This window comes from Rosa rugosa, chromosome 2 (genome assembly GCF_958449725.1).
Source record: "Rosa rugosa chromosome 2, drRosRugo1.1, whole genome shotgun sequence".
Classification (NCBI taxonomy): domain Eukaryota; kingdom Viridiplantae; phylum Streptophyta; class Magnoliopsida; order Rosales; family Rosaceae; genus Rosa; species Rosa rugosa.
Genome location: NC_084821.1, coordinates 20,080,128 through 20,092,276, shown reverse-complemented (window position 1 = coordinate 20,092,276; position 12,149 = coordinate 20,080,128). Strand labels below are relative to the sequence as shown.

The following is a 12,149-nucleotide window of genomic DNA, read 5'->3' as shown; positions in this document are numbered from 1 at the left end:
GTTGTTTCTTTTTATGAATCAAGAGACTTTAAAATGAGGATTGGATGAAGATCGTCATTAGAACCTCACCCATGAATCAATTCGTTGAACTCACTTCAGTCTTTTATGAAACTTAATCCCGCCACTACAAATTGCAACAAAATGTAACTTTTCAGCAATGCAAGATGAAATGGAGATTTTCTTTCAAAGGAGGAGAGCAGTGTATGACAACACATTAATCCATCTCTTAATATAATTTGATACTTAAATACTATAACCATGTCTCATCTCATTCTCTAGCACACAGCTCTTCCTGAATGACATGCATAATGCAATGATCACTTCCAGGCAGGAAGATATATGATCCCATCCCATTTATATGCAGAACTATTAATCAATGAGCAAAAAACTGACACAGCTAACTCTTGAATGGCATTAATATAAGACTGCTAATTCTAAACCAACCTGCCAACTGTCAGCTTTTAACGAAATAAAAAGGGTAGATGATTACGAAAGAGGGTGAACTAAAATGAAAACACATATAACAAGAGAAATATGACAACACAACCATCTATGTCTCCCATGGTTTAACTTCTTCCCGACCACCTTCAAATTTGTAGTTGTTCCAAGGCTTGCACTGTCTTGGATTCCTGCAAATCGTTTGCAGATGCGCTTCCAGTTTTTTCCACTACTTGAGCTATTGATTTATTCGGAAGGGGAGAGGCAATAACAGCAGGAGAAGCTTCTTTCAGGATGATTGGAGGATCTTCTTTTCGACTGGTTGGAAGATCATCCTTTTTTGGATCATCTCTTCTCACCGGTGGAGCAGCAAATACAGGCACAGCTTGCCTCATAGTGACCGGTGGAGCCACTCGTACGGGTGGTACACACATTCCCTGGCGGTGCAATCCAGGAGGTGGTGGAAGGGGTGGTGCAGAGAACACGGGCACTGATGTCCTTATAGTCACTGGTGGTGCCATCCTATGGCAAGGAGTCCTCATCTGTCGGATGGGGACATAAGGAGCTGCTCCTGCAGCAGGGAATCTCTGTGGACGCGTCCATCGACTTTCCACTGGAGAAGAATGTGAGGTTGGTACAAGACTTTCAATTGTAGCATTCGATTGGAATCTGCTACGAGGTGCTTGCTTTTGACAAATTAGGGGGAGTATTTTTGAGGTCATAGCAGATGGAGGCTGTGGACTCGTAGGTCTGGGGTTCTGAGCTGGAAACTTCTTTGGAAACAGTATAGGAGCAGTGGGGTTCGCCATTGACATTTTCTCCTTCAACCGATAATTGAGCAAGGCCCGTGCTATTGTGATCTGTTCCAGCTCATCGTTATTCTCATGTTCAGATGAAGAACTTGCCGTTTCTTTTGCCACTGCCAAAAACAAAACAAGTTATACTCTGCCCAAGACACACAAGCAATGCAAAATATATCAACATGCTTAAAAACTTAAAAGGTTTTAAGATGCCACACAGAAGTAAAACTGCTCTTTCACAAATTTATTCGAGGAGATGAACTACTTCAAATATGCCCCAAATGTCGTACAAAAGTAAGGAAAGAAAGCCACAAACTCTTTTATGTGGCAATAAATGAAGACATTAAATCACAGCCTACAACTCCAAAACGTTGCTTAATGCAACAAAATGATTCACCTGACTTGATCGGATGGGACAAACAGTAAGGATTAACTTTCTTTTATCTCAGTTGTAATTCTGGTAGGATTACTATAAGTTGGTCATCTACACCCATATTGAGGGACTCACATTGTTTCAGAGATGACCAAGCTGCCATTGCAGCATTCTTCTCTGCTTGTTTTTTGTTCTTGGCTGGGTCGCCTGTGAATGTGATTCCAGCCAATTCAACTGTCCCGGTAAAAACAGGTAGGTGCCCAAGGCCAGACCTGAATGTTGTGTACTGCGGCAATGGAGCTCCAACTCTTTGAGCAATTTCCTGCAAGAGGTTCTTGTAAACCCCCGTCTCATCCTGTGAAGTGAGGCCACATCAGTATCGAGAATATATTATTATATAACTTTTTAAAAGTGCAACCCATTGTGTGTGAAAATATGAAAGCGCGTCATGCAAATTGGAAACGAAATGGGAAAATCAAACTGCCTGTGAGTTTGACCAATATTTTTGAGCAAACGGTGACTTTCTACTTCAATGAAGGGAACTTCTGGATATTACTCCTGGTACAATATAACCTATCAATCATTGAAAGGGGATGCAAATACTACTCAAACTTGGCAGAAACTGGAAATCATATTTTGGCGCATGCTTATGAACATTTTGTCACAGCATAAATCTTGGTACATGGAGCGCAAAAGCCATACAGATCACAACTGTCATTGACAAACGATTTTAATTTCAGCTACAAAATAACCAATGGTTCCAAACTTCTATTGGCAAGGACCACAGCTTAGGAGGTGTTCTATCAACTTATAAATTGCAACCAACCCAAAAAAGAAGCATGGAAACACAGTTTAATCGGCATTTTAATCTACCTTGAAACCCTATCAATTCTACCAAACTGCACTCCTCCTCAACTTTAACAAAAAAAAAAACAACATTTTCCAATTCCATGAGTCAAGTTATGGATTAAAAATTGCTTCGCCATTCCCGGCAACGAATCCGGCGGTCAATGAATTGGATTCCATTAAAGTTTGACTGACAGCCCACATTTTTATGACCCAAAATACCCCTCTCCTTCAACCGTCTAATTTATGGCATTTCCATTTCCCAGTCGTCAGCTTACTCAGAATTCAAAGAATCTCACTGCCTGCTACTCCCAAAGAATGAGGACACTTTCGACATTTCACCCAACTCTAGCCGGCCGGTGATCTAGAGCCTAGACCTCCGATCACTTACAATTTAAAGAAGAAGAAGAAGAAATTAATTTTAATTTCAAGAAACAAAATTTTTAATTATTTTCAGCGCCAAAGCTTATCATCATGTTCATACACTAATTGATCAGTGAGGAAAAAACCAAGCAATTAACCAAAAAGCCACTGCGGCGACTGAGGGCCACGCGCCCAAAACCCTAACGGAGCCCCTAACGGCGTGAATAGGGAGGGAGAGAGAGAGAGAGAGGGGGGGGGGGGGGGAACTGACCAGTATCCTAGCGGCGAGGGAGTGAGAGGGGCCGCGGTTGGAGAGGTAGTTGAGGGCGACCTCGGCGGCGGAGTGCTCGGCCTGACGGAGAGTGTTGCAGTAGTGAGGGCTCTCGAAGATCTCGCCGTTAAAGTTGACGGTGGCCTTGAAGCGTGGCGCGTGGTCGGGACCTTCCCGAATGCACGTGTAGGAAGGCAAATTGAAGCAGCTCCTTTGGGCCAGCTCTTGCAGCTGGTTCTTGTACATTTCGCCCTCTACTCTGGAAAATCAACTCTTCTGGGAGGCCTATAAACTCAGCTAAGCCTGAGGCGAAGCCGAGACACTCGGGACTCGCCGGACCCAGATCGGATCGGCGGCGTTTCGGCCCGGGACGAAAAGGGTCGGACCGCGGCGCTCCGGGCGGAAATGGGTCCGGCTCGGATCAGAGGTTTTTAGGGTTTTTAGGGTTTTTTTTTTTTTTTTTTCTGTTGGGGGCTGGGGATTTGAAATTGTGAATGGAGAAGAGAGAAACAGAGAGAGAGAGAGAGAGAGAGAGAGACTTTGGGGATGTGAAGCTGAGAAAAGCAGAGAGAGAGAAAAGAGGGGGGTAATTTTGTGAGAGAGAGAGAGAGAGTGGGGTTTTTGCTTTTTGTATTGTAATGATAAAAAATAAATGATAAAATAATTGGGTGAGTTTTATTTAAATAATGGGGTTTATTGATGGGAGTCAACTGAACGTTAGGCCTGCATGGTTCATGGATGTGATCCTTTTTGGCTAGATTTTCTCTCTTCTTTAATTTCATGTTCTTGTTTTTATCCTTTTTTCAAGAACCTTCATGTTCAAGCTCATATCTGAATTTGGTTTCCTTTTTTCAATTTTTCATTGATTTAACTCACATGAGTTTGAGTGCAATGCTTAGAATGGTGGCTCACATCTCGCGCAAACGTTAGTGATTTTGGGCGTTAAAATGTTTATATTTGTCGATAAATTATAGTTGATTTAATTAGAAGCATTATTCTACCTCATTCTACGATTCAATCCACCTTAAAGAAAACTCAAATAATTTCATATATATATAGCCATTTAGGGGTTCCATGCTTGATAAAAAAAATGTAATCATATTTTTGATTTACAATTCCGAGGTAATTTTGTACGTTCACAGTGGATATAATAAATATATATATATATATATATTGTAAAATAAACATGTATGTACGATTTAAAATCACACTTACGAGTCACGTATGCTCGGCAGGTTGTTTCTGTCTACATCTGATCTATTTGGAGTTTTGCAGTGCATGTAACGTTTCACTTTAAAACCAACGCACGATTACCAAGTTACGGTTAAAAATCAGCCACTCACGCATCAAAAATGTGATTTCACTGTGTCATTTCTTCATGATGTGGAGTACAACTGTGAAAAAGGAAATAAAGTGATATCTTATTAGTGTTCCAAAACATTTTTATTTATATTTGAACCAAAGTTTGAGTTAAATAAATGCAACGGGTGAGTGCTATAATGTAAGTGAGATATTGACGTTACTAACCAAAAAGAAGGATTTAGCTACCTATTGACGTCTAATCAATGTGCTCTTCTCTCTATGCCTGGCATGTGAAGATACATAAACCCATATAAATCAATCTTCAGCTGCATTGATTGGAAAAGCATAGCTACCTGCGCCCTGCCCTTCCTCATTAGTACTTAAGTTTGTGTCACATTCAAAATTCAATAATGCTACATTACTAGAGCTTTTAAGTTTTGTGTAAAATGTATGTGACATTGTGCGATCTGCACTCTCGCGTTTTTTTTTTTTTTAGAGGTTTTACATATTTCGTTGATGTTGATTGGAGTTAAATCTCAATCTATTTTTAGTGGTCAGGGGGAAAAAACATTTTGACATGACCCCCCTGCACGGATTAGTCTAAGAGGTTAAAAAGCCTTTAAAGATACCGTGCGATCTGGATTTTAAAAAAAAAATGAAGCTTCCAAAATCATTGCTTTTTTTTTTGTTTAAATGAGGCTTATTCTCTCCTACTTTAGTAGTCTTAAATTCTTTAGCCAATTTCGGTTTTATATTTTTTTTCTTGGAAATAAGCAATATCATTAGTATTGAATATGGTCAAGTATTATAGTGACAAATAAAGCAAAACGAGCCAAAAATACGTTAAATAATAGTACCAAAATGCAATTGTAGAAGAGTTTTGGTGCAATCTATGATGATGGATAGTGTAATCACTAAAATGATCTTATAGGGTAGTAAGGGCTTCAACATAATCAATCAAGAGAATTATTTATATATATATATATATATATACAAGAATCAAGAGAATTTCAATGCTGTTTATTTTGTTAATTTAGTGTGCAATTAGCATATAAGAGATTCCCCTCCAACTGTAAAAATAAAAAATAAAATTAATTTTATAGACAAATTTGGTCAAGGCTCTGTTTTATTTGCGAAAATTAATTACTCAATTTATCGTGGGGATAAAATTAGATACCCAAGGGGGTTAACTAATTTCAACTCTCTCTTTCGTAAACATATTTTTCTTATGTGGTCCCTTTTTTTCACTCTAATACTAAGTATAGGAAATGATAAGGTGTGACCTAAACGGAGATCTCTAAGGGTAAAACATTAATGAAATTGATAAGGAGCACAAGTAGATACTAAAAAGCAATTCTCTTCATTGTGGATAAGTCGTCAAGTTAAGGCACAGAGAATGACCTTCTTGGATGTGATCATGTGTGCGTGCATGAAGTAACATGAAATTCACCAAAAAAAGAAAAAACAAATTGGCTAAATTGAAAACAAAGTATAGAGCATAAACTTGACACACATAATAAAGTAAACTTTGGCTAAAGATGATAAAAAGAGGGGACCAAAAAGATAATTAATCACCTCGATCTCTTTCTAAGGGCATGGTAGATAATTGAAAAATGATAAGTCATGGCCAAAAAAGAAAAGATAAATGTTGAGGTGGCATAATTACACAGTCAATGACCTTATGGTCAAATGATATACAGGTCTTTGTGCATCAAAAGATGTATGACACCATCTTTCTTATGCTTAAAGAATAAAGAGTAGAGACTTTTAAGAGGAACAAATGCAATTTAGTGCTTTTTGAGTATATTATCACAACTTTCAATGCAATCTGAATAATCTTCAACAAGATTTGAACCCTATTATAGACGGACAATTCTTAGGTTCACTCTTATGGTGAACTAGCATATTCACATCCCATTGTCGATTAACATACTTTTACTTAATAAATTTATAATCGAACCATTCATGTTGTATAACGTAATACAAAGATTAGCTCTGTAAAAAATCAATCAAATTGAAGACCTTTTAATTATTTATTTCTATGAAATACATGGACGATTCATCATAATAGTAGTAAATGTTGTTAGAACCGTCTATTTATTTGGTTCAATTAGATAATTAAACGATTTCCGATTCGATTGATTTTTTACAGAGATAATCTTTAAATGCTAATTTAAGATATGGACCGTTGGATTATAAATTTATTATGAGACCGTCAACAATATAATGTACTAAAATCAACCCCTTAAAAAAAATCAATTATATAATGATTAAGGGATTAAGATGGGTGACCAATGCGTTGGCGTTCAAAGCTGTTAATTTTGTGTAGGATATGGACCAATCCATTTGGTCCCTATGACCAATTATTGAGTTTGGGCCATATACCCTTTAAGACATAATAAATATAGAGTGAGTATTGTCCTACTAAATAATTCACTTATCAATCCACGTAGAGTACTCTTCTCTTAAACTATTGACACGAGACACTTTACATATATGAGTAAGATGGCCGAAAAAAGGCTAAAGTGCTAATTACATGTGAATCTGGCAAATTATGTCATTTTTCGGACACAACTTATATCCTAAGTTCAAGCGTGGTATCATGGTTACTCTATTGTGGCTGTCCCATATCATTTAATGAAATTTTTTAATATCAATGACCGCTTGTTTTGTGGATTACCAAAGTTGTTGTGTTAAGGCGAATAGAAATGTTCCTCAAACCATCAGCGCCAACATTAGATGGTAACCTCCTCTCCTTAATTTAGTTAAACTAAAAATTTTGATGGATCTGTTGCACAAAACAAGTCTGCTGTTCTTGGTTTCATTATTTGAGATTGCTGTGGAAATCTGATCGTTGCGGGATGGAGAAGAGGTATTCAAGTAAGTGTACCTACTGTTGAAGCGCATTAGCAGTTGAACAAAGCCAAACAAAAGGGTGTTACGAAGATCATGATTAAAGGGGACTCGAAGCTAATCATTAATTGTGTCAAGGGAGTTCATGGAATTCCATGGAGATTAAAAGCTATCATTCAAGACATTCGTTCGATTGCACGAGATTTTAAAATTTTCTTAATCATGCATGAACTCAGTTAAGCAAACTTTGCGGCGGATGCATTAGTTAATCTTGGACATTCAAAACCAAATGAGGAAACTTGAGAGAACTATGGTCCTCCTTAATTAGAACTATTATTTTATTCGACCAATTAGGGTCAGGGTGTAGTAGACGTTTTTGTATTTAAAGTATTTTTTCTATTAAAAAAAAAAAGAGATGCAGATGATACTCAAAAGAGTGGTTCACATAACATTATTCTTTAGGGTTTTTGGTTCTTCTAGGTTGCATGCAATTGACTAAGAAACATGCTTTAATTTTGGTAATGTGAGATTTGTAGTTGTTAATGCAGCTTTTGCTCGCTCTAATTTCACTCACTCATTTACAATGACAATGAAAATGTTACGTGGGAATGACAATGGAAACAATACAACAGCCATGTCTCACAATAATTAGAGCTAATGACAATGTGTTACAATGACAATATGACATAAATGGTATTCATGAGTGAAAGGTGGCAAATTATGTGGAAAATTTACTGGGCGATCAACGTTCAAATAGATTTGAGGAAATTATGTGTACTCCTTCCCGATCATGGTTTAGCTGTAACAAATGTAGAGAGAGAGGCTAGGAGTGGTTGCCTCAAGGATACCACGGTTGCCAGCAACGAAATTGTAGAGGCCACCGAAGAATGTCGTTGGAGATTGGTGTGCACTGTGCCGTGTGGGAGGCTGGTAGATAATGCTGAAGTGGGACTGTACGAGTAATCGTGGCGAAAAGGAAGTAACAAACCCACTAGTTTCTCCTCCCGGAAACAAACGTCGTGGTCAAATCCGAATGGAAAAATGTCTCTTGGTCTTAAAAATCTATATATATGACTCTTTTTAATGAAATGACAACAGTTAAATCATAGCCCTGAACTTAATCTTTTATTTTGTATGATTCTACTGCTCTTACATTTTCTGTAATGCGTTTATTTAAAAAATACTAGCATTTCTCCACACATGCTTTGCATGTGATTTTTTTTTTTTTTTTTTCAGAAAATAAAAAAGAAAAGATATTGAAAGAATGAGAGAAGGTAGTGGGAGAGAAAATTGGGTTGTGAGACTTACTTTGTTTATTTTTGTTAATAAAAATATAATTTGTAATTGTCATAATAGCCCTTGTGATTTAATTAATTTTCAAAGTATTTTAATCTTTAGGGTTATTTCTGTCAAATTTTTTAATTTTAGCTAACAAAACTTGTTCTCTTAATAATAGTATATAGATATAAAATAATTTAAATTGTAATTCTTTGTATCACAATCAAAATGACCGTATCATCATTTATAACTTTACTTCATAATATACTTTTCTTTTTTTTTAAATATGGAAACATACCAGTAGTATGCCCCGGTTCATAGATTAAGAATAGTACAGAAAACTACTCCAATAATACATTTATGCTTAGAGTAGTCTATGCCAAATAACAATATCTCGCCTTGCAGGCAATCTATTCTACCTAACCTTAAACGCCGAGCACGCAATTGTGGTACACTAAAGCCAAACACTTCTACAAGACTCATAGAGACATTCCTACTAGCATAGACAATCAAAACTAGGATCACCTACTAAACCACTGTAGGTTCCTTCCCCTTAGACGGGTTAGAACCATGCATTAACAACCTCAACCAAAGTGATTTCCGGCAAACCATTCACCAGCTTTTCCTCCTTTCTTGAAAGCTTACTCTTCTTCAATGGAGATTTTTTCACCGGAGACTCTTTCATCGGAGAAGCTTGAACCACCTTGACCTCCTTAGGTTTATTTGTTGCACCTTTTGGCCTACCTTGCTTCTTGTAAACCTTTTTGAGTTGGTTCACGTTACACAGACCCATAGTCATAGCATCCAGGTTAGTTCTTCCAACGGCTAAACTCAACCTCATCCTCTTTGGAGATAAACCCTCTTCATCTACTCGCTTACATCACATTCCACACTTAAGAGAATTCACTGCATGGACCGATGCATGCATAGTTGACACATCTGCTCCATCTACCTCCTTTCCCGAGCCATCAGATTTTGGCTCACTGTCACCATCCAACTCCTCCACAGTTGAGTCTGTCTGCACCCCAAAACTACCTTCTCCACTTCCACCAGATGATTTCCTGCGAACTGCTCTCTTCATCTTAGGTTTAACAGTCGGCATAAACTCTCTAAACCAACCTGGGGAGTCTTCTGTTCCCTAAAGACCAACACCGGCCCTGCATGCAGTGTGACATCCACTTGATTCAAAGCACGTTTCAGGTTTCAACGCGCGGAGGGAGCATCAACTTGCAGCTCTTATGGCAACAGGGTTCCCAAACACGGTAGACCAACATGAGTTACCAGACCACAATCCCTGCATCTGCCATACAAGTTCTCAAAAAAGAAGTCCAGATCCACCACAATACCATCCTCCACGGTGAAACTTCGCTGAAAGATGATAGGTTGCATCAAATCCAAATAACCCTAATCCGAATTCTTCCTACATCAAATTATGTGGTATCCTTCTGAACAAATCGACCCATGGCGCTGCCAATCCTGCGAAGGCAGCGATCAGTGTGAAAAGCCGGCGGCAGACCCCGCACTTTGATCCAGAAATTGAGGTTGGTGAGCGGCACATCTTTAATTGCTCCAACTCCATCATATGGTGCCAACACCACCGGAGCCCTATCAAACCCCCATATACTGCCCCGGAGGATCTGGTTACGATCAGTAGGGTCCGACAAAGTAAACAGAAAGCGATCATCGTGCTCTTGGACTGTGTAGCAGCCATTCAACCTCCATGCTCGCCGAAACATCCCCATAAAATATCTCTTGTTAAAAGCTCTGGCTGTCAGAAGTTTCCCAACCAGATACGTCTGAGTTCGACGCAGTCCTTCTCCACGAGGAGGTCACAGATCCACCGGACTGCATGCATCCACCAACCCTAGAGAGGCAGCCAGGCTCACAGCCATCTCGTCGACGTCCTCCATGCAAACAGAATCAGATATTTGTGAGCTAGGGTTTTTTTCCTCTCTCTCGCATGTGTGCGGTTAGGTTTTTTATTAATAACAATAACAATAAAGCTAATTCTAAATGTACTAACGCTCCTAGCACTGTTCACAAAATGAAGTGACGGTTTTACCCCTGTCTTTTGACTCAAATTACAATTCTGTCATAATTTTTTTTTTCTTTCTTTTTTTTTATAATTTTGCCTTTTTTTTCTTTTTTCTTTTTTTTTTTAAGGGAGAACAATTCTGTTTTGTATTTTGTAGCAATCATGGAAAAAGTTTGTTGTTTTTGTTGTATCCCATTTATTGTTAATCTATTATTAATAACAAAACAAATCATATTTTAAATAGCGCCTATATTTTTTAGATTGCGAGTATTTATCAATTACATATGAAGCTTGAAAAAAAAAAAACAAACCCACAGTATCGCGCGGGTCAATTTACTAGTGTTTTGCTATATGTGCTACTTCAAAATATACTATCGTTACTACTTAAAAGTTAAATAAATAGAAAAACTGTGATATGAGATTTCAATGCCATAGTGCATGACACCACATTTATATTATAAGATTTTTTTTTTCTCAAGTATAGAATAAGATAATTTAAATATATTTCCCAAGTCAGAGGACCATGGATCTCCAACATCTAAGGCATCCAATTACCAATTTAACCCCAAGTCGATCGTGCAAGATTATGAATGTTCCAATTACAAAGGGGGTGTTGTGGTCATAAAAAATTGTAATAAACTAGCAAAGTGCTCCATTTCACAGTTGATTCACGGAGAAGATGAGTGGGGAACAAAACAAGACCAAAAAATTAATGAGTTTGTTTAATTAATCTCCGAAATTGATAATGTTTGACTGACTGAATTTACGAGAATGCCACTAATGAGTTAATAATAGCACTTTCGACGAAAATGGGTGCGACGCGGTTACCAAGTCCACAAAAGAAAAGAGAGATGGGAAAAAGAGTAAATGAACAAGTTTGAAATGCTTTCCCCCACTCGGATTAATTGCTCACTTTAATCTCTCTTGTTGTTGAGGATGATCATGATGGAAATTGATTAGCATTAAATGAACCATAACATCATGTTCGATGTGAATTGATTAAATTAGACTCTAGTTGCATCTTGTGGAGGATGAGAGACTTGGATGAGTTTGATCCCCAAAGTCAACCAAGCTTAATTTATCTTATTTTCAACAAAAAAAATGAAAAATTAAAACAAGAGAAGTAACATAAAATTAAATAAAAAATATGAATGGAACATTCAAATCTTCTGATTTATTTGGATAAAAATATTACACTTCATTAAGTTGATGATTGAAATCGTCTCACATTTTCTTGTTAAAATGTTGAATGATACTCATCAATTTTTTAGAGAAATCGCAATCATCATTGACGACGTCAGTTATTTGTGTTATTTATGTTTGAGTTTTTTTTTTTTTCCATCATGTTGAAACTTCCAACTAATTTGGTGGGAGAGTACTTTGCTATGTTACGTCAATTCCTTTTCCTAGTCAAGCTTAAGCTTTTATTGTATTTTGACGACACTTTTTGTTCAAGATCCCTGGGATCTGGTTTGGAAAAAGCTGAAAAATAAAAAAATGTGGTGGCAAAACCCTCTTTATGTTTACACGACATCCATTCTCCTAAGGTGAGTTGTGTGAGATGCTGGCGTTTCCTCTATAATGCCCGAG

General features: G+C 37.5%; 1 protein-coding gene across 1 annotated transcript; it reads right to left on the bottom strand.

Moving 5' to 3' along the window:
• Positions 1-202: 202 nt before the first annotated feature.
• On the bottom strand, positions 203-3,662 carry LOC133732309 (double-stranded RNA-binding protein 2). Its single transcript, XM_062159836.1, has 3 exons — positions 3,092-3,662; positions 1,747-1,966; positions 203-1,357 (listed from the first exon to the last, which is right to left on the bottom strand). The coding sequence occupies exons 1-3, from the start codon at positions 3,335-3,337 to the stop codon at positions 588-590; spliced, it is 1,236 nt and encodes a 411-aa protein (XP_062015820.1). The 5' UTR covers positions 3,338-3,662; the 3' UTR covers positions 203-587.
• Positions 3,663-12,149: the final 8,487 nt, after the last annotated feature.

Coding starts and splice junctions, on each gene's coding strand:
- LOC133732309 (XM_062159836.1), bottom strand. CDS start 3,337: ATGTACAAGAACCAGCTGCAAGAGCTGGCCCAAAGGAGCTGCTTCAAT. Junction 1,967..3,091: donor CCCTCGCCGCTAGGATACTG/GTCAGTTCCCCC, acceptor CTCACTTCACAG/GATGAGACGGGGGTTTACAA. Junction 1,358..1,746: donor TTGGTCATCTCTGAAACAAT/GTGAGTCCCTCA, acceptor TGTTTTTGGCAG/TGGCAAAAGAAACGGCAAGT.